Source organism: Kryptolebias marmoratus, linkage group LG11 (genome assembly GCF_001649575.2).
Source record: "Kryptolebias marmoratus isolate JLee-2015 linkage group LG11, ASM164957v2, whole genome shotgun sequence".
Taxonomy (NCBI): Eukaryota; Metazoa; Chordata; class Actinopteri; order Cyprinodontiformes; family Rivulidae; genus Kryptolebias; species Kryptolebias marmoratus.
Window position 1 is genome coordinate 12,519,463 of NC_051440.1, and position 26,525 is coordinate 12,545,987.

General features: G+C 41.0%; 2 protein-coding genes across 3 annotated transcripts in view; one reads left to right on the forward strand and one right to left on the reverse strand.

The window, feature by feature from the left end:
• Nucleotides 1-8,332, forward strand: part of sigirr (single immunoglobulin and toll-interleukin 1 receptor (TIR) domain) — an 11,627-nt gene extending 3,295 nt beyond the window's left edge. Inside the window, exons 2-10 of the mRNA XM_017405634.3 lie at nucleotides 810-1,088; nucleotides 1,591-1,798; nucleotides 1,913-2,040; nucleotides 2,808-2,948; nucleotides 3,042-3,185; nucleotides 3,305-3,407; nucleotides 3,547-3,697; nucleotides 4,631-4,808; nucleotides 6,752-8,332. Coding sequence (XP_017261123.1) covers nucleotides 810-1,088; nucleotides 1,591-1,798; nucleotides 1,913-2,040; nucleotides 2,808-2,948; nucleotides 3,042-3,185; nucleotides 3,305-3,407; nucleotides 3,547-3,697; nucleotides 4,631-4,808; nucleotides 6,752-6,924 — 1,505 coding nt within the window. The 3' untranslated portion in view covers nucleotides 6,925-8,332. The remainder of the gene's footprint in view (nucleotides 1-809; nucleotides 1,089-1,590; nucleotides 1,799-1,912; nucleotides 2,041-2,807; nucleotides 2,949-3,041; nucleotides 3,186-3,304; nucleotides 3,408-3,546; nucleotides 3,698-4,630; nucleotides 4,809-6,751) is intronic.
• Nucleotides 7,729-25,910, reverse strand: pkp3a (plakophilin 3a). Of its 2 annotated transcripts, XM_017405997.3 has the most exons (14): nucleotides 25,758-25,910; nucleotides 22,527-22,704; nucleotides 17,233-17,324; nucleotides 16,024-16,784; nucleotides 15,116-15,230; nucleotides 13,444-13,648; nucleotides 11,936-12,137; nucleotides 11,412-11,529; nucleotides 11,170-11,328; nucleotides 10,893-11,075; nucleotides 10,646-10,799; nucleotides 10,243-10,435; nucleotides 10,020-10,107; nucleotides 7,729-8,450 (listed from the first exon to the last, which is right to left on the reverse strand). In XM_017405997.3, exons 1-14 carry the CDS (start codon nucleotides 25,758-25,760, stop codon nucleotides 8,412-8,414), a joined length of 2,490 nt encoding a protein of 829 aa, XP_017261486.1. In that variant the 5' UTR covers nucleotides 25,761-25,910; the 3' UTR covers nucleotides 7,729-8,411. The 2 variants fall into 2 exon arrangements, with proteins under 2 accessions (XP_017261486.1, XP_017261485.1); XM_017405996.3 differs by lacking the exon at nucleotides 25,758-25,910 and having other exon boundaries at nucleotides 22,527-22,896.
• Nucleotides 25,911-26,525: the final 615 nt, after the last annotated feature.

Consider the following 26,525-nt stretch of genomic DNA (forward strand, 5'->3'; position numbering starts at 1 on the left):
TAATTAGAACAGATGTAGTGCCATCCAGATGCCAAAAACAGGTGAAAATGTAACTTTAATGAGTTTTCACAAATCAGAGAAAGGTTTCACGAATCCCAATCATGGTTTTAATCATGTATCTGGAAGAGGAGAAGAATCCAGTCCAGGTTTGAAGTGTCTAGGATTTGTAGTTTTTAAATTAGAATCAATTAAAGACGCGGATGGTAGTGAAAAATTAGGTGGAATCGCCCTTTAGCTATTCGACGCTAGAATTTAATGCCAACTTCAGCGTCGTACCAGGGAGGGTGGCTGCATTTTTAAAGTACTATTTGTTCCTTTTAGATATGGTTGAACGTTCAGAAAGTAAAAGGGCTTTTAATGGGAACTTCAATATATCTTATTTAAATAAAAATGATTAGTTGTGAGAGACTGAATTAAAGCATTTTTGTTTGTTTGTCTAAATCATCATATTGTTTTGGTTTAGAAGCTCCTGAAGTAAACATGCACCATCATATTCAGACTGCACTGCAGCTGCACGCAGTCTTTTGTCGCTCTGGACTGTATGCAAACTGCTTTCTCGACTAAAAAGCAGTTTCCAAGAATTAATTAAAGCAACCTGCACACACCTGGGACTAATGCAGTAAGTGGTTCAGGTATGAGCCACCTTTTTCAAAGTGTGCATTGATTGATCTGTCCATACAGTTTTTAAAAAATGTAAGCATGCGCAGGATGGACACTGTTAGCAAATACCCAGAATCAAAACTGTGTGAAAAAACTCTGAATCTTTAACGACGTAATCTAACATCTTCTTTCTTGTGTTTTTGCTTTAGGCCAGAGCTGTGTGAATGACAGCAGATTTAAGGAGCAGGTGCTTTATGTGGGGCAGCGTGGGCCTTCGTACTCACTTCAGTGCCCTCTCCAGCCTGGTCGGTCCCAGAGCGTCTCTGAAATCCAGTTCGCCTGGTTGAAGGACTGTCAGCAGCTTCCCAAACACCTGGGGAAGACCTCCCTGGAGTTCAGCAGCGTCAGCCTCGAGGACCAAGGAAATTACACTTGTGTCCAGCAGGGAAATGGGACAGCATCATTTACTGTGCGCCTCATTGTAAAGGGTGAGCATTAGCGTTGCATTTTACACAGCCATTCGTTTCCTTCAGCTGCTTTTTTTTGTTTTTTGTTTTTTGGGAGCTGATGGCTATCTCCAGCAGTCGTCGGGCGAGAGGCTGGGGACACCCTGGACAGGTCGCCAGTCCATTACAGGGACACATGGAGACAACCATTCACATTCTGACTCACATTTAGTCAAATAACCTAATTTGCATGTTTGTTTTTTTTCGTCTGTGGGAGGAAATGCAAACTCCACACAGAAAGGCTGAGCCTACAGGCAACAGCTTTAACCTCTGCTTCTCTGTGCAGCCCCGCTTAGTGTTTCACTGTTACTGAATTCATCTTTCAAAACTATGGATCTTTCAGCACCCCGTTATCTGCCCCTGCTTCAAATTTAAAGTATGTGCCGAGGCATTAAGGGGAGTCTGCTGTGCAGCAGCCTCCGACTCTACATAAAGGCCTTCATTGTCTGTAGCGCTCACAGTTAACAGCAGCATGTCTTTGCAGAGTCTCTGTGTGCCAAAGCCCCAGAGTTTAAACCAAACGGCAGCCCGACCAAACTCTGGAGGAATGTGGGATCCGCTGCGAGACTGAGCTGCACCGCTCTGCTCCTCTGGGATCCATCAGAGGAGCAATGTAAAACCACGCTGCAGTGGAGCAAAGCTGGCCAGCCTCTCACCAACCACACGATCTACCTCCTCAACACGTCGTCATGGTCACTGGAAGCTTTTAACAGATTAGTTTTCCATTAGTGTGCCTGCATCACAGTTAGGGTTTTTAAGAGATGCTAAGATCATGTTTTCTGTCTTTCTTTTTTTATATATATCAGGTCTCCTGCAGCTGGGCAGGTGATTGTTAAAAGTCTGCTTGAGATCACCCTGAAAAAAACAGAAGATTTTGGACTCTACAGCTGCACAGTGAGGAACGTTTCCTCTGATTTTGTCGTACAGAATTCAAGTAAGATAAATTAAAAACACGCTGAAATTCTCTTCTTTTTGGAGAATACTGTCCAGCCTTTTTCTTTCTTTTTTTTGCCAATGAAATTTTCTTTTAGCTTGTTTTGTTTGTTTTTTTTAATCAGAAAGGCTTCTGAGTTTTGCCTTGGCAGAGACCACAGGAATCAGTTTATAACGCAGATTGTGGGACACAAAATTTGCTGATTTTGTTTTCAGCACAGAGAGATTGGCAGATCAGACTCTTAGAACATGTAAAATAAAGATCATGTTGATTTTAACATCATACTGTATGCATTTTATCATGTCTTATGTTAGAAAGTAAGCTGCATACCTGGGAGTAAGGGCAGAAACAAAAAAGGTTGTGACTGTACCGCAATCTACCTCATTCACTTCTTTTTTTTTTTTTTTTGTTCTTTTTGTAAACTTTTTGTAAGACATCTGTGAGAAGTGTTGAATTTGTACAAAAAGCCACTGTGGAGATTCTGCAGAAAGTCTCAGGATTCCTGTACACAATGAAAATGGTTTGAGTTTCAAAAAGTATTTGATTGAAAACTTTATCTTTTCATATTTCTTTTTGTTCAAAGGCTTTCGAACTGAACAAATAACAGATCTGTCCAGTTTATGACTGGATTTCTTTCATCCAGTTCATTTCAGATTTATTTCTCCACAGTGGGTCTGACATAACTAACCAGTTAAATGACACAAGGTTAGAATTTGAAGTTAAGTTATTATTAAACACTTTTCTTCTTGTTTCTGTTGTGTGGTCAGACAGTCCCAGCCACACAGCTCCTGTCACTGCTGCCATCCTCCTCCTCCTCCTGTTGGGTGTAGCAGCTATCGTCTACATCAGGTGTCACCTGAACATCAAACTCTGGTACAAAAACTCATTCGGGGACTATGAATTCAACGGTGAGTCTTCCAAAAGCAACATGAAGTGACTGTTCTCCTGTTTGAGAGTGTAGTTTCAACACCCGAGGGATGTTTGTGTCTCTGTGTCCTCAGATGGGAAACTATACGACGCCTACATCTCGTACGTCAATAACGACTACGACAGGAAGTTTGTCAACTTTATTCTCAAACCTCACCTGGAAAATAAAACTGGCTACAAGTTGCACCTCAATGACAACGATATCCTACCTGGTGCAGGTAGCGTCACATGGAGAGAAAATATATTTCCATAAATGTTTTTTCATGAATGTCTTCGTTTTATACGTGTATTATCTGTGATGTGTGAAAAGTAAATCAGCCTTTCTTACACAATCCAGCCCCGTCTGCAGAGCTCCTAATGAACATGAGCCGCTCTCGGCGTCTCATAGTGCTGCTCTCTCACGCTTATCTCGAGCAGGACTGGTGCACCAGCAATTTCAGGTCAGACTCACACAGACTTCTGATTTTTTTTATAAGTAAAATTCTTGCTGCATGACGTAAATTCACCACTTGAGGTCAGTGTTGCATCTGTGCGGTTCCCTTTAGAGTGTCTGACGTACCGCGGCGGTTTCCTTTTCAGACAGGGCCTTCTGCACTTGTTGGAGCTGTGTCAGCAGCCCATCCTGATCACATTGGAGGGTCAGTCCAAACGCATGAGTTCTGACGTCAAGCATCAGCTCAACGAGCACCAACATCGGCTCACCCTACTCACTTGGAGGCACAACTCCGTGGTACGATTCAGCATATACTTCATGCAATCAATATATTTACACGTTTCTGTTTGTTTTAAACACAACACATTCATTTTTTTAAAAATACGACTTTATTATTATTGACAATTTGCGACCTTGTCATTAAGAACATTAGTTTTAGCGCTGAAGCTTGGTGGTAAAGTCTGCTTTCAATGGACAGGGTTTTGACTGAGTCGCTCTGTCAAAGAGGTTTTAAATAATTCAAACTATCCTCAGAAAACAGGCTCCTAAAACTTAAGTGCTTTTCTAAAAAAAAAATTAACAGATTTGTCACCTTTCATCAGAGCTTTTTGAAGCATTTTTATAAATGCTGCCTCTCAGACAGCGCTCCCAGTCTGAAGTATTTGTCTTTCATAAATGTGTATCAGTAGTTTGAAGGGTGGGGTGGATTTTCTGTCAGGTTTGACTGTCCTAAAATCTTGATTTAAATGTCGCCTGGTTCTGATTGGTGCCTGAAAGTACGCATCATCCCATTTCTCAAACTGAGTACTCCTTATTCTCAACCAATGAGAAGACCTGAGGCAAAAACAGCACAGACAGAAATCTGTCTGAGAAATAATCAGACCGGTTCCATGTGGTTACGTTTGGGTGGCTGAGAGAGGGGCCAAGTCTTGCTTTTATTTTAATTATATCCTACATGTAATTATGCATAAAATGTAATTTCCAAAACAGAAACACATGTTGCATAAAATGAAAGCTTTTAGTTTTAATGTTGGGGGAAAAAAAGTTTTGTTTTCGTGGGTTGTTAAACTTCAAAACTTGTAGTTGTTTTAAATGAATTCTACAGCGTGGTGCCTGCAAAACAGGATTTTGTTTCAGGTTTTTAATTTTGTACATGTAAATGTTCTGCACCTCCCTTTTACTTGGACAGCAAGAGCTAATGTGTTAAGGTTTTGTGGTTTTGGTGCCCAGACTCCTTCCTCTGACTTCTGGAAAGAATTGGCTCTAGCGATGCCTCGTAGAGTCACCTTCCACAGTCAGCCTGCAGGCGACCCTCAGACTGTGCTGCAGGAAGACAGAGACCCCATGCTGACCCTTGACCCCGACTACCTGGACTGCCGCTCAGACACAGATGGAGCTGGAGATCTGGGTAAGATCAGCAGTCACTGGACGAGTTGTTCTTGTGCACTTGTTCCATGGCTCATTCTTCTTTTTGTATATAAATTACTATTAATTGTATTTATATGCAGATCGATAAAACACACACAAAAGAGGAAACTGTTTGTTTAAATGTTCTGTGTTTTATGTTAGGCAAAAATCTTAACAGCTTAAATACATTAACCAGTTTAACCATTATAAATCAACAAACACTGAATAAACTGGAGGTAATAGTTAACTTTTTAACAAAATATAAGTTTGCACAAATATTTACTTTGCTGTTTTGTACGGAGCACAGAAAGTAACAGGGATCAAAGGAGAAATAGACTTCAGTTTAGGAAATTGTGCTTCAGGAATTTGTGTTTAACAGCAGGTGTTGTGTTTAGTGATGTTTTAATTTTTTTACTGCGAATCAGACGTGAACAGAGCACTGGAAGTGAAATAAGGGTTCAGGAACAATTGCAACTGGCTGTGATATTCAATGATATTAAGCCAGTATTTTACAGACTGTTGGTGACAAATGGTGGACGGCACTCACACAGGAGTCTCCAAGTGTCTGTGTTCACAGGAATCCTCAACTTCATTGCATTAGTCATAGGACCTCGCTGTTTAATCACTTGAATTTTGAACACATTCAAGACAAATTTGTCTTGCAAATGCACAAGTTTGTAACTTGACGCTGTGTTCCTTGTTTGCGTTTGTAAAATAAAATGTGCATTTAAGAGTTTGTAAAAAAAAAAACCACTTTGATGGGCAACTGAATGTGCACAGCTCGAGCCTTTTTAAAATACAGTTTTACAAGTAGAGCGTGTGAAAATAGGCCATGATTTCTACAAAATCGCTGTGCAAAAGTTGGCTGCACAGCAAACCGGTCGCTCTGTGAAAGCACTCAGAATTCAACTGAAAACGTACCCGTTTTCTCACGTTTCCAACTCGTCGCAGATACTGGCTTTAATGGTGTTGGCACCAAAATTATGTCAGACATTTAGACGTTCTTAATGTCATTCCAAAAGCTGAATGAGAAACATGCGTGTTTGTTTCTGTTCACTGTTAAGGATTTTTAAACACTCACAATTCGTTGTATGATTTGCTTTGATTAAAGTGAGGGTGGAGTGTATTTACTGTCATTGAGCAGAGAGGTTTGTGGGTTTACAACAGTTTAATAGTTTGTTGAGAAAGTTTTTATTCTAGAAAGAAGAATATTAGCTTCACTGACCCAAAACAATGATCTGTTAGTTGTTCTCAATCAGATTTGGCTGTCATCAGATCTGCGCGTAGTTTACTGAACTGTGGGAAATTCTTACGATCTGTGGTTTTTACTTTAACCCCCTGGCACCTGGCGGGCTCTGAAGTTTCACATCCATAAATACTAATAATGAAGATAAATACTTTATTGTTGATGGCGTCATGTGGAAGGCCAGAAAGATGACAAGATGCCATCATCACCAAGATGCAGTCAAAACAAATAGTTACGGTGCATGTTGTTTTGCTTCGTGGATGTTTGTCCACCAGTATTTCTAAAGTGGACAGAATATAGATTGACTCTGGTTACAGAAATCTAAATATCAAAAACCTACAGCCACTGTCAGCTGTCTTTCCTTCAGCAGTACTAAGCTGAAGACATGTTATGGAGATTATCATTTGGACTGTGCTTTCCTTGTATTTTCCACCTGTTGCGTCTGTGTATGTGTGTGTTAAACACAGCTACTTCACTGCAGGCTTTAGCATCGTCTCTGACAGACATGAATGAAACTTCTCAAATTCATCTAACGCTGCCAAAACAAAAATTACTGAAGTAGTTCCATTAACCCACAGTTCGGTCTAGTTATTCACAAAATATTCAGTTTGTTGTAGGGGGAGAAACGAGTATATGACTTAAACCAGGTATAGTTATGAGATAATCAGGAGACACTGAGATGGGTTTCTTTGTTGCAGGGTTTCGGCTCCCCATGTACAGGACTCTATCGTCTCGAGCGCCGGTTCTCCCCGGTGCCCCCATCGGAGCAGCTGAGCCAAATTCTTCTGACATCGACATGTCGGATCTGGGAGCGCGCAGCTACGCAGCCCGCTCCGACTTTTACTGCCTGGTGACGAAGGAGGACGTGTGAATCCCACCGACCTATGAAGTGACCACCACTTTTTATATTTGTCATGTAGCTGTGTGTGTGTTTCTGTACACTGTGGGTATAAAATCCTAATGTGCCATTTTGTTTCCAATTATCAGAGACTTTTTAGATTTTTTATATATGTGTATATATTTGTATCATTGTGTAAAATATTATCTGAAACATCTGTGGGAAAAAAAAAGTAACTGTGTTCATCGTCACTTTGTTGATCGTCTCTTTTAGACCCCAACGGGGAAAGTAAAGATAAGAACTCTTGCTTTTTAAGCAGTTTGTCCCCATTTCATAACTAATAATGATTGGCATAAACAGATAAATTAAGAAGATAGTCTCTCTAATAAATGCGCAGATCTTGTCCTTTTCGACAGAACTGATGAGCCCTGGAGAAACGATTCCGTGCAGTCAGGTAAGAGTCTAAATATGGGTGCAGCAGGGAACATCTAGTATTGTTCCTGTCTGAGCAGGAGCAAATATGTAAACAGGGTGTGGTCCGGGCATTTCAGCATATCAGTGTTTGTTATTACAGCAACACTCGTACAAAATACTTTTGAAAATGTCTTTATTAGTTAAATCAGATGTTACATCTGCCTGTAAGAAACACGAGGAGAAAAAACAGCCAGAAACTTCCAAAACCCAAACATAATCACCATTTATAACCACGGAGCAGAAATTATTACAATTCCAAAATTTAATGTGTCGGTTTTCTAAGAAGTTTACTTTTTATACAAATACATTTAAATCATTTTCTGTGTGCCAAGTTATAACTCAAGAAGGTGCTCAAATATGCAACATTTTCATTCATAAGCCTTAAAACTACTTAGTGTGAAAAATGTGGGTTTTTTTTTGCTTTTGCTCTTTTTTTTTTTTACTTTACACACCACCAGCTGATTACACACTGCAGCATTTCATATAAAAGATTGAGTTATATGCTTTTTAAAGCACACAGTAAATATAAAAGTCACATGATAAAAGTATTCCCTTAAAGCAAACCTATTTACATCCTTTTTTTAATAATCTCTAGTTTACATTCAACAGTAATAATTTTGACTTTAATAAGGAGATGTCTATTTTAAAATACAAAAAATGTAATGAGAAATATTTACAAAGATGCCTTTTTTTAATATTTGGTTAAGAGTTTACAACAGAGGGCAATAGGGCATAAGTGTCCAAGTTATCCATGGGCAGGTTGTAAAAGAACTGCTTTATCTAAATTAATGTTGTTCAGAGAAGAGGCGAATCCCAGATAAGATGCTAACCAAACAGTGTTTAGAGTAAATGGTTTAGGTGCAGACATTAGTACCAGAGTTCATTCATAATCCCGCTGGATCCATAGTTCTTTTTACTGCGTCAACGTCCATTAGGTTGCACAAAAACAAGAAAGTTTCAACTCCTGCTGGTCAGATGCAAAAATCACTTTAGTGACCGTGATCTTATCAGAAAGTCTTGCAGGTAAAAATCGAGCCTTGTTCTTTTTAGACAGAATCGGTAAAATGCTTTTTCTCCCACCCGCCCTGCAACACAGAGACAAAGACAAGTTTTATTTAAGATACTGTTTTTTTGTTTTGTTTTTTACTTATTACACAAATCAACAACAGCTCACTTGACCTTAAAACTCATCCTGGACTGACTGCGGAGCTCAGTCCGTCACCTGATTCTACAGCGCAGTGAAGAACATAAAAAAAATAACGTCCTCCCATGACAAATATTAACACATTTTTTGTTCTGCTCAGACTTGTTCATTAGGTAACAAATCGAACGCCACACCTTTGGGAGTGGCAAGCTGTGATCTGCAGAAAGCTGTAAAAATCACAGGGTTCAGCCCATCACATGGACCTGCTTGGCTGGGTATGTGTGTGTGAGAGCAGCCAAGAGATATATGGGTTTTAAACACGTGCCATCCAACTGACGAGGAAACAACAGAAATGGAAGAGCGTCAACTCGCTCTCTCTCTCTTACACACATACACAGATAAGAATGAGGGTGGGGATTCGCAACAAGAAAGCGTTGACTTTTTGTGAGGTCGGTTGTTGAGAAGCTATTGATTCTTGTTCCCACCCATGTTGGAGGACAGGAGACTCTTGAAAAAATTGATCTGAAAGCATCTTGAAGTATACAGAGAGGATTAACTCCTTCAAAGAAGTTGGATAAATAATAAAAAAAAAAAAGAGAGAGCGATAGCTGTGATTTTTTTGAAGTACGGTTCCGTGGATGTAATATTTTACCTGCTGTAGATAGCTCTTTGAACAAAATCAGTTTTTAGATACGGTTAAATTCCTGCCTGACTGACGAGCTAATAGCTAACAGCTCATCCCAACACAGACCAAAGTGGTTGCCGCTGCTGTGTTTAAAAAAACAAAACAAAAAAAACAACAACTTCCATAGAAATTCATGCAAGTTCTATTAAAAAAAACTCTAAACCATCAATTTTTATTTCTGAAATATTACATACTCCTGCCAGAAGTGCTGCAAATAACTGCTGCCAATATTTACGCTTGGAAATAATCATGAAGTTCTAGGTAAATAGTCACGTAATGTCAATATGTTGGCAATGTAAAGGTTTATACAATCGCGTTTGCATGATATTGACTGAGATTGTTGTTGTTTTAAGGCAGCAGCAATCCACGTAGGTCTGCCCTGCTCTGACTAGCTGTTAGCTCGTCAAATAAACTCCAAGCTGAGGATGTGCAGAGAGCTATTCACAGCAGCTAAGGTATTGATCGTTTAATGACCTTTCCACAGAAATTAATCTTTTTAAAATCAAGTCCTGGAAGTGCAAGACAACTGATACATGTATGACTAAAAGATGCCAGAAGAGAAATTATGAGCAGTCACTTTCATCATAGGAATAATTTAAAGTCTCTTTATGAGGAAAATCACAGGTTAGTTGCAGATAGTAAAGTTGCTGGATAACATTTTACAAATGTTTTCACACACCTGACACACCTGAAGCCTTTTTTTGTACTAAATACTTTGTCTAAAATATTTAGTCATTGGCATTAACTACAAATGTTTCAGATCCACATTTAAAGCAAACAGCAGTTCCTGCATGATCAGTTGTCAAAAATCCTGCAGCCTCTTACCTTCGCGTAGTCTTTGTGCAGTTTCTTGTAGTTGTACATGTTCAGGAGGACTGTGCTTGCTGATTTGGCCGCTTTTAGCTTGTCAATGCTGGAAATCATTTTATCAGAGGTTAGAACTTGTTAAAGTTGACAAAACGCATATGATAATCGGTGCAAACATTCGATGCGAGTAGTATGCATTTAGCCAGGAACAATGCGTTTGACGTGTTGCTACGTTACAGACCTGGACTCGCTTTTCTTGATGTCAAACAGTTTTTTGATGCCATTGAAGTAGCAGATGTCTCTGGCAGCTTTCTGGCTGGCCATAACCAAGTTGTTGAGAATGCCACAGAGGTTGACCACTACGTCACATTGGTTGTCCTTCATTTCGTCGGCTTCTGGCAACTTTTCTACCACGCTGGGCACCAACTTTGTGGCTAAATAAACAAAAAAAAAAAATCATAGATGCAATGTACAACAGTGGTTAAATTTCACAAAAAAAAAAAAAAAAAAAACACAAATTAGGCAGGCTGCAAACTGGCAAATCACACCAGATGTCATCCCCGCCCCTCCAAAACAGTGTCTGTTTATGAAAGACTAAGTTTTGTAAATTTATACTATTAATAAACACACAAATAAAGACTGACCAAGATTATCCTTGTTGTCTGCATGACGGGACAGATTCCTCAACAAGCCTGTGAGAGATCGCAGCTCCATTTCCCTCTCGGTGCGCATGAGATCGATCAGGGTTGGCACGATGCGCTCGTTCTCAATAGCCCAGTTGGCTAGCATCGAAGCACTCTGCGTGTCACAGAGACAGAGTTTAAACGCCACATAAACTGAGGGTTGGGTTCGTTTTTGATCGAACAAAGTCCGATTCATGTGTCGGCTCACCTTCGATTCTCCAGCTGTGATGTTCTGCAGAGCTCCAGTGGCCGACTCGCGTGTGGTAACGTTGATCTCGCAGGATTTCAAAACTTTATGGTACACCCCGAGAGTAGTAGGGTGAAAGAGCAATTCTGGTCCCTTTGGGTTGTTTGTAATCTCACTAAATTTGAACTTAGCCGCCTGCTTTCTCTGTCATTCAAAGAAAACAATACAAGAAGTCAGCGTTAAAACTCAACACGTTTTGTCATCACGAGCGTAAGCTCTTGCTGATGTGTGTGCATACATCTCTGGCCTTTCTGCTCCGATATGAAAAGCAGCCGGGGGACATGCTGTCGGACTTCGTCTGATAGTTTTCGTTCCCGTCTGGAAACATCGATGGAGGCAATTCGGTGTAGAGCTGGTACGAGAGGTTCCTCAGGATGCACATCGCATTCTCCACCCCCTTAGAAAACACAGACAGATGAATGCACAAACGGAGCAGGACTGGGCCTTCTTTCAACAAGACAAAACGGCTTCCACTCCTACCTTCTCCTCTGTGTTATTCTTGTCGGTGGCGGCCTTTATGTAGTTCACCAAAGAATCCAACAGTCCTTTCGTTTCTCGCATGAGCTTACGGGTCTTCGGGTCGGCGGAGCTCACGTTCCTGAACACACACACAGACAAAAAGAGAACACGGTTAGAGAGTTATCTGGCCCAGTGGTAGAAAAAGTGAAATGCTCTGGAAGCTTGCACTGACTTGGTGTATCATTATCACCTGCAGCCCTGAAAGGCGGTCAAGAATGAAAGTGCTTGTGTGTTCATTTGTTTGTTAGCAAAACATCTCATGAACCACTGGATGAGTTTTAATGAAACTCCCACAAAGTAATCATTAGATGTGACTCTTTTCTCTACCCCACCCACATCCTAATAATCATTACCAAAGTATCAGCTAACATTACAGTGAGGTTCTTATTGTTTATTTAGTATGGGTTCCACGCCGTCGTAAACAACCTGACGTGACGTTCCCACTGAAGTCAGAGCAGATCTAAGACTTGACGTGGGATTCGCACCTGAGGCATCCTGTGGTGTTGCAGAATATTTCTGCCTGAGAGGGAGCCACTGAGAGCCTGTCAGAGCCTTCGTTCATCCTCTCGGCGTCGTCCAGCTCTTTGGTTGACACAGGGATGAGGATCGTCTCGGTAAGTTTTTTAACCGTTTTATTGGCCAGTTCCGTTTTCAGTTTCTCCTTGGATGAAAGGTTCCACAGGATACCTACACAGAAAAAAAACAAACAAACAACAAAAGACAACTTTGACGTATGCCCGTTCAGCTTCACGTTACAGTAAGCAGCTGATTAACTTCACCCAACCAGCTCGTTACCTTGCTCATTCCAACCTTCCCTGTCCTCACTTAAAGGAACAGGTCGGGTTATTTGACAGAGGTCAGTAACCAGTATCTTACCTGTAGTAAAAATGGTTCAGAGATTTATCAGTTTGGAAAGTCAGGCGGACAGAAAAAAACAAGCTAACCGCTAGTCCAAGTGGGGCAACGACTGAAGTGGATTCCTGCAGTTTTAAAACAGCAGGAAGCTTTTAAACAGCTTAGTGGCTCGTGCAGACACTGGTTTATGAAACTTCTATCAGATAGTTACATTGTCTGGTTACACCTAACATGCTCCATATTACAACAAGTTTCACAGGGACCATTTCTGGTAACAACTCGGCCTTCAATTCAATGACTATAAAACTCTACATAAACAAAATGTCTAATGCAAAAGAGACAACACGTCCGAATGTACTGCTTTACGGATTTTGAGATTGGAGTTGTTTTAAGACATTGTTTCATTCTGTTTTAGAACTGGCCTCTCACAAACTAGCAATTAGACCGTGCCCCTGTAGGAAACATTTGCCTAATATTCCCATCCTGTGATGCTTTGAGTGATTTCTACTGCAGGTAAGATAGTGATTACTGATAACGCCACTTTAAAGAACCTGCACCATCTCTTTATTTTGCTGCTTTACCCTTAAAAGTTAGACATGAGAGTGGTATTAATCCTCTCAGTCAACTGTGAACAAAAAAAACTGGAATTCTAAAACTAATCAGTGTCCAGAGTTTCCAAAGTGGTCAGATTAAAATGAACATACAGATGCTTTTAATTTCTGTCTTTCACAGATCTTCTTTTTAGACTCAGGACTCATCTGGCAGAAATAAATGAAGGTGTAACGTGAAATAAGACAAAATAGGGAGTAGCGGTAATCCCAGTCGACAGGCCCAGACAGCTCAGCCACACTCCCAGAAATGGCAGCAGCTCTCAGACACTCTGCAGCGTTCTCCTTTTTGTCTGCGTGAGATCATGTTCAAAGGCTCCCGTTTGCTCGAAGAACTTCACGGACACTAGGAAGCTAGTCCGAACCAGTCTGCAGTCATTTCCTACTGCGACAAAACTTCCTTTTTGCTTTTGAGTCCATTCACTTTTGGTGTGGCGCCAAATCGTTTTCCTCAAAGTGTTTACGCTCCACCCCACCATACGCCGAAGGTGATTTTGCGGCTTTAACAGCTAAGATGGACATTTCTCTACCTGTGATGTTTTTGTGAAGCTCATCGTCAGGCTCGTCGAGCGCCCTGACCAGCTCAGCGATGCCATCCTCTCTGATGAGGGTCAGCTTGTTCTCCTGATTCTCAAAGATGAGGTTGCGCGTGGCACCGGTGGCGTAACGCCGCACTTCCGGGTTTTCGCTGTTGAACAACTTCACCAGTGCACCGATGCCATTCAGATGACGCACCTTAAAAATAAAATTTAAAAATCAGCAGGGATGGGGGTTATTCTTTATCTAAATCTAACACCAGAAGTTGCCAAATTCAGACGTGGGAAATAGCTCTTCCATTTTGGAAAAAAATAAAACATTAATTACGCTTATTTAAACACCGATAGTGAATATATTACAAAAATGTTCAAATGATATTACCTGTAGTTGCTACCCCAATTCAAACAAAAATTGTAACATTTTTTTTGCTTTTATTTGTTATTCTATCATAATTTTGTTTTTTGTAAATACATTTAAAGAACGGTCTTTTAATCTTTTATATTTGCTTAACTTGCCATTTATTTCGTCTCGTGAGACACTTTAAAACATGTTATTATCTTGAAAGGTGCTATCAGTAGAAGCTGAAATAAACCGAGCTGAATGATATGAATCTTTTCTGATTCAGGACAGTAAGCAAAGTGTTTGCATTCCCCAAAACTCTTCTGTTTCTTCCTTTTCAGACAATTGACTAAACCGGCTCACAAGAAGATAGAAAAATTTGTTGAAATACGTCTTTTAAAAGTGACTCAACTGCTGTAGAAATGTTTCTCACATCAATCAGAAGTTTTTATTCTCTGCTGAAAGAATCACTCAGGTCAAAATCTTGATAAACTAGTGGTGACAGATGATTATTGCCTCCCACCATTAAAGGCAGGTGATCATGTATTTGCCTTTGTGTGTTTGTTTGTCTGTCTGTTAACAAAATAGCCAACGAACGGATTTTAATGAAACTTTCAGAAAGTAACGACTGGATGAAGGCCAACAACTGATTAAATTCAACTTTAAGATGGCCACCACAGCTAATCGACCTTATCAGACTCAATTTTAAAGACGCTGAGCTCAAGTTTGGTGTGGTAGTAGCGGAGAGAAATCCCCAACACCGACTCTGAGCTCTAATGGCTCGTGCGTTATCTCACAAGATCACTTGTAACGTTTTGTAACGATTTTGTTTTCAACATTTGATCAAAATGGCTATGACTCAATTTCCCACAAAGAAAGATGATTTTTGTGTAAAACTTTGGCATGAAAGGCGGCGTGCGATACGCGTTCGTTTAAGGATCGCTGGGCCTTTAATTTGCATAGAAAATAGTTGGAGGCACAGCTGTTGTCGGTTTGAAAAGCCAGTGTTTTGGAGTCGTTCGCACTTAAAGAGAAAACTTGAGTCTGCTCCGACTGCTCAGCTAACGAAGGAGACAGTTCAGGAGCAGAGGGAGGAGCTGGTTTGAACACAAACGAGGCGATGAACTATAAAACACAACACAGTGAACGAAGGGGAAGCTATAAATTTATAGTCTATGGTGTCCTTAGTGTTCCCACAAACAGAGAGACATCAATCAACGGTTGTCAACCCTTGAAGAAAAACATTTTTTATGGCTGAACGTCTGTAAAGGAATGCAGAGAGGAATTCAAACCACAAGTTGGGTCTGTTCAAAGTGTTCAAAGTACCTCATCTTTGGCTGAATTTTCATTGTAGCACTGATGTTGAATGAAGGCTGAACCCATGACCTGCATTTCAAGGTCATCCTCTCCCAGGTATTCCACTGCTTGTGCCATACTTAAGCTGCCAAAACACGCAAACAAACAAACAAATTAAAACCACAGAATCTATCAGACTGTTAACATTCGGTAGCATGAAATGTCTTCTCGATAGCAGCAGCCACTGCAATTAAACACAGAGGATTTGTTCAAAAATTCAGCTTGATGAACTTTTTTTTTTTTTTTTAAAGGAGTGTTTTGCAAATCCACACGCCTAACCGCTCATTACGGGATGTGTGAAATGCGAGGCCTGAAACTGAACTGCCACACCCTGAACCCTAAACCAGTTCTGCCGCTTTGGACTCCTCCCAACGCACGGCTCTCAGGATTAGATCCTCCTGCCAATGTGATGCAGAAAAAGCAACACCATCATACGGGTTCATCACTTTCAGTAATCTGAAAATGATTTTCCAACAACCCGAGTCATCAGAACGACTACGGTTCACTGCTCCTGCTATACCGGCAGGCTCATGACATTGAACTTATATTTGTACGTCTATCTAAAAAGACTAAATGTTCTAAAATATCTGGGCTCGTAATAATCGGATTCCTATAGTGGACTATTTACAGCTGTGGATTAAAACCCATTTGGTGTTCTGGTGAGGATTTATCATCCTGAGAGGACGTGTTAGTCAGGAGTCTGTTTCTTTCTTATGGTTTAAAAAAGTTTTTTTTTAAATAATGGAGGCACAGAAAGTTAAAATACCTACATTGGGTCATTTTTTGCAGTAAAGAAGTTGTGCAGTGTAACTCACCATCTGCTCAACTTTCATTTAGTTGTGTTTTTTTTTTTTGTTGTTTTTTTTTAAACTCCTTACCTGCCCAGGTTGCCGAAGCTGGTTCCCATTTCCATCTGGCCGCCGTAGATGTCCATACCCTTGCCAACACTTTGCATGCTCTTGATGGACATGCTGCGGTTCATGGTTCCTTGACGCTGCATCAAGAGGTTCCCCTGAGAGCCAGACAACGTGGACACCATAAACCCTCCTCGGTCCACCATGTCTCCTCCTCCGCCCATATTGCTAGCACTTGAGGTCATCTGGTTCCCGGACATGGAGTTAAAGCTCGACCGGTTCCGGTTTGTGATCCTGCTGATTGTGCGGAAGGCCGGGCCTTTAAAAGACTGCTGCTGATGGATCACTTCACCTCCTCCTCCTCCCCCCATCATCCCACTGCTGCGAGTGAGAGTGCCACTCTGAGATCGGCGCATGCTCTGCTGGGTCATCATGGCGCCTCCTCCTTGCCTTATTTGGCCGCCGAAGCCATTCACTGCACTCTGAGTGTACTGACGGCCGAAGGTGGCGTCCCGATCGGAGACCAGGCTGCCTGCATCACTGTTATCGATCATCCAGGGATTCGCCTGAGGCACATTTCGAAGTGAATGCAGGGACATGGCATCATGGTCCACTCTGTTCGGGTGTCTCATGCTCCCTTGGTAGCCGCCCATGCGTACTACTTCTTCTTGGTAAAAACCTCCACCTCCGCCGCCGCCTCCTCCCACACTCATCCTCTGAAACTGGGCCAGGTCTGGCGCCGCAGAGCGGCAGCTGAAGTCTTGCCTCTGGGACACGCGAGGACCCTGAAGATAAAGATGGGCGTAGCTGTTATAACTCATCATGCATGCAGAATTACACAATATGATCCTGTAAACTGTATGTGAGGGTGAAATGTCTGTGAGTCATTTCATTTCATCAAAGTGGTTTCTAGTTTTGACAAGTGACTCTCGTGGACTCAGAGATCAAAAATGTAACATCAGGTCTCTGACACACTGGCAGCTCAAACATGCGTGACACACAGTCCATGTCTGCCAGTTGCACAACTAAAATATCAGAATCTCGAGGGTACACTTGAAAACTCTCAGCCCACTGTCAGATATCACACATGCCGTGTCCCGCTTGACCCAGGCTGGAGACAAGTGTTCTGTTTCTTTTTCTGAAACATGCATTTAAATAAAACACTGAGGGATCAGCTGATCAGTTTCCACAAAATATGAAAATACATGTATTAGATAATGTTGCTTAACTTACCATTGTTTTGGAGCCCGAGTACATATAGGAAGATTTTGAGCTGAAATTTGGATTGTAGGTGTTGTATTTCATTGTGGACGAACCACCATAGTCTGCAAAAAAAGGAAAACATTACTAATATATAACAGTTCTAATACTCATTTCATAAAGATATATTTAAATATCTTCAGAAACAGTGAATTAAAATACACTTGTTGCGATTGAGAGCTGTATAATCTGTAAATTCCCCACTCCTAAAGCATTTCACAGCAATGAATCGGATAAAGGACGTCCCGGTCTGAATAGCAGGTGTCCTGTTGCAGCACAGACTGAACGTACAGAGTCTGTAAGCAGCAGGAGCTGACCTGTCGTCAGGTTCAACGTCTCCGGTTACTGATCGCTTTGAGAACAGACAAAAAAGCACCCACGTTTCTGCCGGTGCACAGTCAGCGTGTGAACGCTTCGCTCTCATTACAGTCTAAAAGGAGCGATGACAGCTGTGTGACAAAATGTTACCGGCTGAGGACGAGCAACGTCAAAATCTGTGTCAGCAGAAAGCAGAAAATGTCTGACGAAACCCACGTTCATTATGTTTCAAGTTTGGCATTCCTGATCGTGCGCCAAAAAGATTAGGCAATTCCTTTTCTTTCCAGTCTTTAAGTGCGTGTAACACTAGAACATAGTACACAAAGTACATCCGAGGCCGTAAATAACAGCTGTAATTCATTCATATTTCGTGTAAATTTGTTCATCGGCTCCTAAATCACACCACCAAACAAATAAAAAGTGGTACAAAAGGAAAAGGTTCGTCCTCTGGGGAGCACAAAAGTCCGCAAAGAGTTAAACGCCAGGTTATCAAGTACACTTAAAACATTTCTTTCTGCACCAAGAGCATCTCTAAAACCGTAACCAGCTGTCGATTATCTGTAACAATCTCCAACAAGCAAGCCTCGACAGCTCAACAGTTAATAATTTAAATGTGTCGATAAATAATGCTGTTCACCTTTCAAGGCTTAGTTAGTCCCGTAACACTATGCATTAGTCTCATTAAGTGTGCATGAAGCAATGGATATGCAAATACATTCCTGTCTCGAGGTCCACCCTGCAGCTGGAGCAACGCGAGCGTCCCCCGCAACAACACCACAAACTTCCAACGATGGCAGGTTGCAACACCAAGGTTACTTGGTTCACCTAATTGTTGAAATTTGCTCTAATGAAAAGCTAATATGACACAAGGTTACCCAATATATCCAAGTAAATAACACCACATTTTATGAATTGCTTTCTACAACACTGTGGACAGGTTGGACGAGCTTCAATGTTGGCAAATATGTTGTGGATGTAAGACAGAAAAAAAATACTAGTTTGAGTATTTTCTGCAAGATTGGTTCGTCAGGACCATTCTTGACTGTGAAAACCTGTGTTTCTGAGATTGCTTCGATGCACTGCGGGTCCATGGGGTTGAGTTGACAGGATTTTTTGTTTTGCTCACGATATGTTTTCTAGTGTCCACGAGCAAACGGAAAGCCCAACAACAAACCTCTTATCAGAGGGTTTTATTCCACGTTAAACCAAACCAGTCACGTGTGTTAAATCCCAGTCGCCCTGATCTCGCTTTAAAAGCAATGATCCCCCCCTCCGCCAAGGAAACATTTACAGAAAAGACAAGTTTCGTGCATATCTGAGGCAGCGATCGAGCGCCTGAGAAGTTGCTGTTGTTCCCCTTCCCACGTGAGGCGGTGGGAAGGGCCGCAGCGCCTCGATCACTGCTCCGGGGCGCACGCCATCTCAAAACCAGTTGGTGGAGCGGAGCGTGAGTGACAAGTCCTCTGACGTGACCCAAACCCAACCCTGACAACACCCAACACACCTGAGCGCAGCAGCCTTTACAGCACACACAGACACACCCTGAAAACACCTTCAACTAGAACACAGTTTCTCCTCGTCTGTTGTCTTTGTTCACAATCTCCTTGTGTGTGTGTGTGTGTGTGTGTATATATATATATATATATATATATATTTATTCTTTTCTTTTTGATCTTTCAGCCGAGCCATGTTCACTCATGAAAAAGATCACCAATAAAAGCAACAGCTGGTAGACACAGGAGACGCGACATTCCTTTCTGAATCCTTTAGGTGTTTTTGTTTTTTCCTCATGTGCAAACACTTAACGAAGTCCTCCAAAGCCACAAGCCACTGAAACAACAGCATTCTCCTTTCTGAGATGCCACGTCTGAAGACGTAAAGTCAGACTGTCGGTGTTGTCCTCCAAACAAGGCCTGCGCAAACAAGAAAGACTGAGTGTCTGACAGGTATGATGGAGTTTGAAAAACAACAGCAGAGCGTGGACTCGTTTAAAAGACGCGCACTTCGTCACCGTACGTTCAGCCCTAAAGAACGGCATGTTTGCCTGTCGAGGCAGGTATCATCAGCGCCTCTGGGAAATACTAAAACTAGATGAATGAATAAGAGGCTCCCCTCCGAATCGACTCTACCCAGAATCCAGAGGTCACCCGAACAAAGGCGCCCTGCGTGTTGTTTGGTTGGACGCAGCGACTCGTATTTGTTGTTGCAAGAAGCAACACAAGTTTCACACATTAGCAGATTTTTATTTTTATTTTTTGTTGTTTAGTTTTTTTTTCCTGTGTTTGGCCCACCTTCAGCTCCTTAATTGTGTCAAATTATTAAGCAGGATGTAATTACCAACAAGATTAATTCCCACTTCTCTGGGAAATGTTTTGTCGCCCTTTTTAATGAGTCATACCATTACAGAAAATTCCACCCTGATGGACTTAAAGATTGCTACCATGGACATTTTTCCTTTTTTTTTTTTTGTGGATGTATTATGACAACAAACAAAAAAGGGCTGGTTGTCAAGACAACCATCATCCCTTTTATCCCAGCATAAGAACTGAAACCCTTTTCATCGTAGAGAGAGAGACTAACCTTCGCCCTGCTATCGGGGAAGTTCATGAAAGCGGCACTTGTTAAGGCCTGTTACACATTAACCGTTTGTGATTTGCACAGACAAGACACACTGTAAAACTGCTGCCGCTGGAGGACAAAATGAAAAATTTCCCGCCCACCCCCCCACCCCAAAAGAGCTGATGAGAAACAAATCCGCAGGAATCCTGAGGGGAACAAGCGTGGAGGGAAACCGCCCCGCCGCTTCTCGACAAAGCCAACACGCTCGCATTCAGGCTCCATTTGACACCGTTTGCCGAGCTGAGTCACCTGAACTGTGTTTGAGCAAAAAGAGAAAGTAGTCGGCGTTTAAAGTTCACTGCTCGATCAACAGAAAGCGTATTCCTCTTTTAACGCCCATTTTCCGTCATTTAAAAAAAAACAAATTCTGCAAAAAGTCACAGCCGAATTGAACGTGAAAAAAAAAACACTTTAGGTTTCTGAGGTGTTTTTTTGTGACTTATTAGAAGACCCAAATTTATGGAAGACTTTCTGTTTGTTTTGCTGCTCCCTTCTGCAGGTGGTTTGCCTCAGCGAGCCAAGTCACATGAAAGATTTTGCAATTCTTTTTACAACTGGATGTCCTTCGTGACGCAACCTGGACTTGAACCTGCAGCCTCAGGATTACGAGACCGTGGCACTGACTGAAACTGTCCAAATTGAGAATATCCATAAAGATGCATAAACGCCTCCATGAGTAAAGCCTAGCAAACACTTTATTTCTGTATTTTTTCCTCTATCTATAACAGAGAACTTGCTAATCTTTCGCACTGATACCATAAGTGGTGAGTTTAAGCTGCAGTGAGAACTAGAACCTTTTTAAAAGTAATGTTTTGTCCCAACTCCACAAAAACAACTTATTCTAATCGCTTCATGGCTGAAAGAACTCAAACTGTCACAAAGCGCTGACCTGAAAATAGGTATCCATCAAATTGACAAGAAGAATTGTTATTTTCTACATTTAGTTGTAAGTGTTAGGGTGTGGTCCTCCGTTTTAAGCTGAGCATCAGGACAGAGTAATTATCTGGAATGTACCAACAATCCCCCTCCCCCCCAACAAGTCAACAAGTTTAACATTTTAGGAATTTTTTACCATCCCCAACCCTGAAACCTAACATGGCTGCCGTGCAGGTAAAACAAAAGAGCTTCAGCAATAACCGTTTTATTTTCCATTACTCTCATTGCGCATTTCATTAAATCAGTCGCACACATATTGCACAACCTCTGTTAATGTTACCAGGGTGTTTGGATGCCTGAAATGCAACGTGATGCATTTATATCAAGTTTGTGACGCTAATAAAAGCTAACCCTGATCACCAGCAAACATCCCACCTCTGTACTAATATGAAAGTGGAAAACGTTTAGGTTCAGTGTGACGTCAATCCAAAATTTCAAACGTCGACTTCTAAGACTAATTAAACATTTAGTCATGGCCGTATTCTGATAATTAGCCAATAGGTGAGCGCCTGAACATAAGCCATACCCCCTAAAAGACAGACCCATTCCTCTGAATTGTACGGCAGGTATGGCTACAATGATGTCAAAAAAAAAAAGAAAAAAATGCAAAGGAATGTAAATAGCACAAATACCGAAAGCCTGGTGGAACAAAATGACAGAAAGCGAAAGAAGACGACGATGCAGAATAAATATATATCTAAAAACATGTATAATGTACGTAGTAAATGCAGAAATAAATGTGTTTCAGACAATAAATCAATAAATGTAGGGAAAATACTAAGAGAAAATGTTTAAAAAAAATAAACACTAACAGATTACTTCTTTAGGCTTTCCAGCCATTTAGGCATTTTTCTATGTAAATAAATCTTTTTTGTTGTTTTGGCACATTCAGTCCTCCATAAAAACATTCACTTAAGTGTTTTTGAATGTTGTTTTGGAGTATTTGAGGTGTATGTTAGTTAAAGTCTAAAGCGTAACAGAGACTTGGTGCCTTTTAACAAATAAAACCACCAGTTTCATCCACTGTAATCGTGCCAACAACAGAACAGTCTATGAGGTCAGACCCCAGAGGGAATAAGATTTTGGACAGGTCCAAGTGTTTTGGGAATATGAAGTGGATCATATTCTGTCCTCTTTTTTTTTAAACAAGCACATCGAGTTACCTCTTTGAATAAGATGACTCAGAGTTCAACTTTTACATGAGCTCATAAAAGCTCAGCTCATTGGTCAGATAATGAGAACAGCACCTGCGCTTCAGTTTATGGCAGGTCTGAACACAAACTCCACTTCCTAACCAAAGCCACAAAACAAACTCAGAAAACTTCCTCCAGAACATAAAAACTGAGCCCCNACCCATGAGTAAAGAAGCCCAAAAACAACCTGTTGACATTTACCTGACATGGCGTACTGTGTGGAGGAGCCGTTCTGACGCGGAAGTGTGGACTTCTCGGCCATTCTCATCTGGATCTGCTGCTGCACGCGCCGCGTCCTGGCCGCCTCGTCCGACAGCGTGCCCCCATTCCCGAGGTGGATGTCCGACGGGAGGGCGTAGGTGGTGACCGAGGTGTTGGGCTGTAAGGTGGAGAAAAACACGCTCTCAGAGGCTACTGTGCTCATGGTGACAAGCAAGAGAGACCCGAGAGGGGCGCCTGCGCCGCGGACAAACGATCTGCGCTCTGCGTCGTGGCACCGAGAGCGCACAGAGGAGGAGGAGGAGGAGGTGGAGGAGAGGGTGGAGGAGGAGCCACAGGAGCGGAGGGTCCCCTACCTGACTCCCAGGTGAGCTGACCCCCGCCACCCCCTACCCTTATCAGATATCTGCCAGGCAAATCTTTTCAGAAAGAATAAAAACAAATAGAACTTCCGCTTTCTTTTTCAATCGAATCTCAAATGACCTTCGAAGGTTTCTTTAAGTCAAAGAGCTAGAAATTCTTTGAGTTTGTTTCATAAAGCAGCATTCACTGACGTTACAAACTAGCTGACTAATTGCTGATAGTTATCATGGTAGTTGCAGGTTCATTTTTTTATTTTTGGGAAGGGAATAAATGAACCTCCTTCATTTTATTAGAGGGAAAATTGAGCAAAACTGCATTTTGAATATAAAGACAAGTAAATTACTGCCACAGATAACACCTTTAAACTTAGTTTTTACTTTAAGCTCATACTTTTGGCCTTAAAACTAGAAAAAATTCATTTCTAGATAGTTATGCACTACTTTACGCTACACTAAATGATTCACAGCGTTGATCATTTTTAATCTGCTCAAAGTTGACCAGGAGCTTAAAGTTAACTCATAAGTACACCAGTGAAATCTAACACACCTGTAATAGCTACAAAAAGACAAACTGGGTTAATAACAGATCTTTTTGCAAGAAGAATAAAGAGAATATTATGAGAATAAAAAGCTGATTCATGAGTAAAGACTAAAAATTTTAGATTTATGTTAGCCTATAGTACAAAATCACACACGTGCTGTCCCAGAAAGCCTGTCTGTGAGGAAATTCAATAATTAACACCGTAGGCTGCTTTGTTAAAAGTAAAATACATAAAAGTCAAATGTAGTTTGTGTTTCAGGCACTTTTGTCTGAACTATATATTGATAGAAAGCTCCAAGCTCAGATAAAAGAGTGATCTAAACTTACGCAGATTTAGTACTTGTTAGTAACAAAATGTACACAGGTTTGTTTTGTAGCCTGTGACTTTAATGAAAGTTGACAGAAAGCATCGTCTTTGAAATGTTATTAGAAAATATTAATATTATTTGTGAAAATGCATTTTTGTCTGAAGGTTTTCAAGCCTTATTTCCTGAGCACTGCAAGTTTCCACACAAAACATGCTTATTAGGTTCATCAGCTGCTCTAAAGTGTCTTTGTGTGTGTGTGTGTGTGTGTGTGTGTGTGTGTGTGTGTGTGTGTGTGTGTGTGTGTGTGTGTGTGTCTGTCTGTCTGTGTCTCTGTTCCTGCAAAACCCTGAACAGACTGTCCCTTCTGCTTAAATCATGGATCTGAATTCTCCGAAAACTGTGTGAAGGCTGTAAAATAGTCTGACGCTTCACATGTAGGATAGTTAGAGGACACGCTTCCTGCGTCTCACACACACACACAGAAAGGTAAATATAAACAGCAAACATGAAAATTATGAGATCATTCCAAAGTGAACAATTTTAGTGACTGTCGGGATTTTTACGAATGTAAGAAAAAAAATAAAATCTCTGAAATCTTCTGCAGAATTAAGACACAATGAGTGAGAAACAATCAGCGTTTTCACCGACAGTCAGCCTTTTTGAGCCTGACAGACAAACAAAGGCCGCTGGGATCAAATCACTGCACGATTTAATCGCTCGACAAAGAACAACGTTCAGAACTAGATGTGATTTAAGGTGAACTTCAGCTTTGATGAAACAAACAAATGCAAGCCATGACAGCAGCAACACACACACACGTTCACCAAGAACCAATCAGTGTTCAGGTAAAAGCAGGAGTCAAACAATGACCGATTGTTTGAAATCAGTGCAGCTGATGGCCGATATACAACACCGATTTTTTTTTGTCTTCATGTACTTTTTATTTATCAGAATTAAACAGTAATTGCTAAACTTAAATGTGTATTTAACAACCCTTAGAAGAACATGTACATTTAAAGATAATATACAGAAGAGTACTCTTGCTTAAAAAACTAAAATGTCGGCTGCAGTTGCTGCGTCTTCATTTTGTCCGATGATTAATTGGCCTGTTTCTAAGTGAAAGTTCTTAAGTTTTAACTCTAATTCTGTGTGTTTCAATAATCTTAATATATCAGGTAAACTCACAGTTTTACATCATGATGGAGAAATAAAATATTTGTGGGGTAACGTTTATATAAGATACGGTTTTTCCTCTCTGTTCATTTATTTTATGCATTTTTTTTTTAATTTGAAGCATAATCATTAGATTTGTCTCTGTATTTATAGTGTTTGAGCTGAGGTGGTGATACTTGAGCTGCTGGAGGTAATTTGTTTAAAGCCTTTTTTCTTTTTTCTTTTTTTTTTTTTTTTTTACAAAGAGACTTGTTACTGAGTTCAGTTTGACAGGCTGTTACAAGGTGTGGCTCTGCTGCAATCTGTTATTAAGGTGAAGCCGCACCTTAGTTTTATTTGTTTTGTTTGATTACAGCTTGGTAACAAGAGTTATCGTCTCAAATAAAAGGCTGGGAACGGCGCGAGTTAATTTCTGCACGTTTATGCTCCCTAAATAATCTAGTTAAAAGGAAAAACTGAAAACAAAGATAAGCTCTTTGTTCAATTTATTTATTTATTTTTAGTTTGTTCGGTTTCTGACTGACTTTCTTTGTTGGAAACTAAAAGGGCTCACTCAGCATATCTAAAAATGTTAGTTCAAAGTCAGGTTTGAGCTTGTTGGGATGGGTTTTAAAAAAATAAACTGTCCAGCTGAGCGATCACCTCTTCCTCCTGTCACCCTCACTGCCAAATATGCAGCAACAATGAGCTGCTTCTTTAAAAGCATCTTAACGCTGCTTCGTAACACATATTATCCAATTTAGGTTTTACCTTTTTTATCTAAAACTGCATGAAAGACAAACATTTAAAAGAAACTAGTCCATGAATCTGCTGTGAAGTTTGGACTTACCATGTCTGCTGAGGCTGAGTGTGATGTTCTCCTCTGGAGTCCTGTACCTGCTCTGAGCCAATCCAGAGGGAGTTACAATGTATTAAAAGTTTTAATTACAGTCACCGCCCTGAAATGTAAAATTCCCTTTCTTCTGTGAATGCCAAAAAACACATCAAACCCACGACAAAGACAGGATGAGTCAAAGTAGGCCTGACGGGGTGTGTTAGAGGCGAGCGACGACAGCTGAGCTGCTTTTCTTCTCAGGCCTACAGGATTAAAGTGATTAATTTCAATAAAACCGTATTATAAAACATTTTGGGATTGGATTCCTTTGGATTTTCCTTTTTAATATTATTATGTTTTTGAACAGGAGTCTTCAGATTTTATCAGATTTGGGATTTAGCACCATTTCTTTGATGACTCAGTCAGGCCAGTAGACAGAGCAGCCGTTTTCACTGAAAATCAGTCTGACTCAGAGCTCTGCGTCTGTGTGTGTGTGTGCGTCTCTCTGTGTGTGTGTGTGTGTGTGTGTGTGATAGCATGGCAGTGATCTGCTCTGCCTGTTGTCTCATGTACCAGCTGGTTTGTCTGATTCCTTCTCTAAAATGACGTTCCACAGAGATGGCATGACCGAGTCGTCGAAACTAAAAAGCTGAATCAGAGCAGATGGAGACGCTCGATAAAAGTTTACGACTGCGTCATTTGTGCCGGGGGAAGGGGGGTCCGCATGTCAGCGATTCACTGCAGCTTCACCAGTTGTTTTAAAGTTCACGTAGCATTTACAGA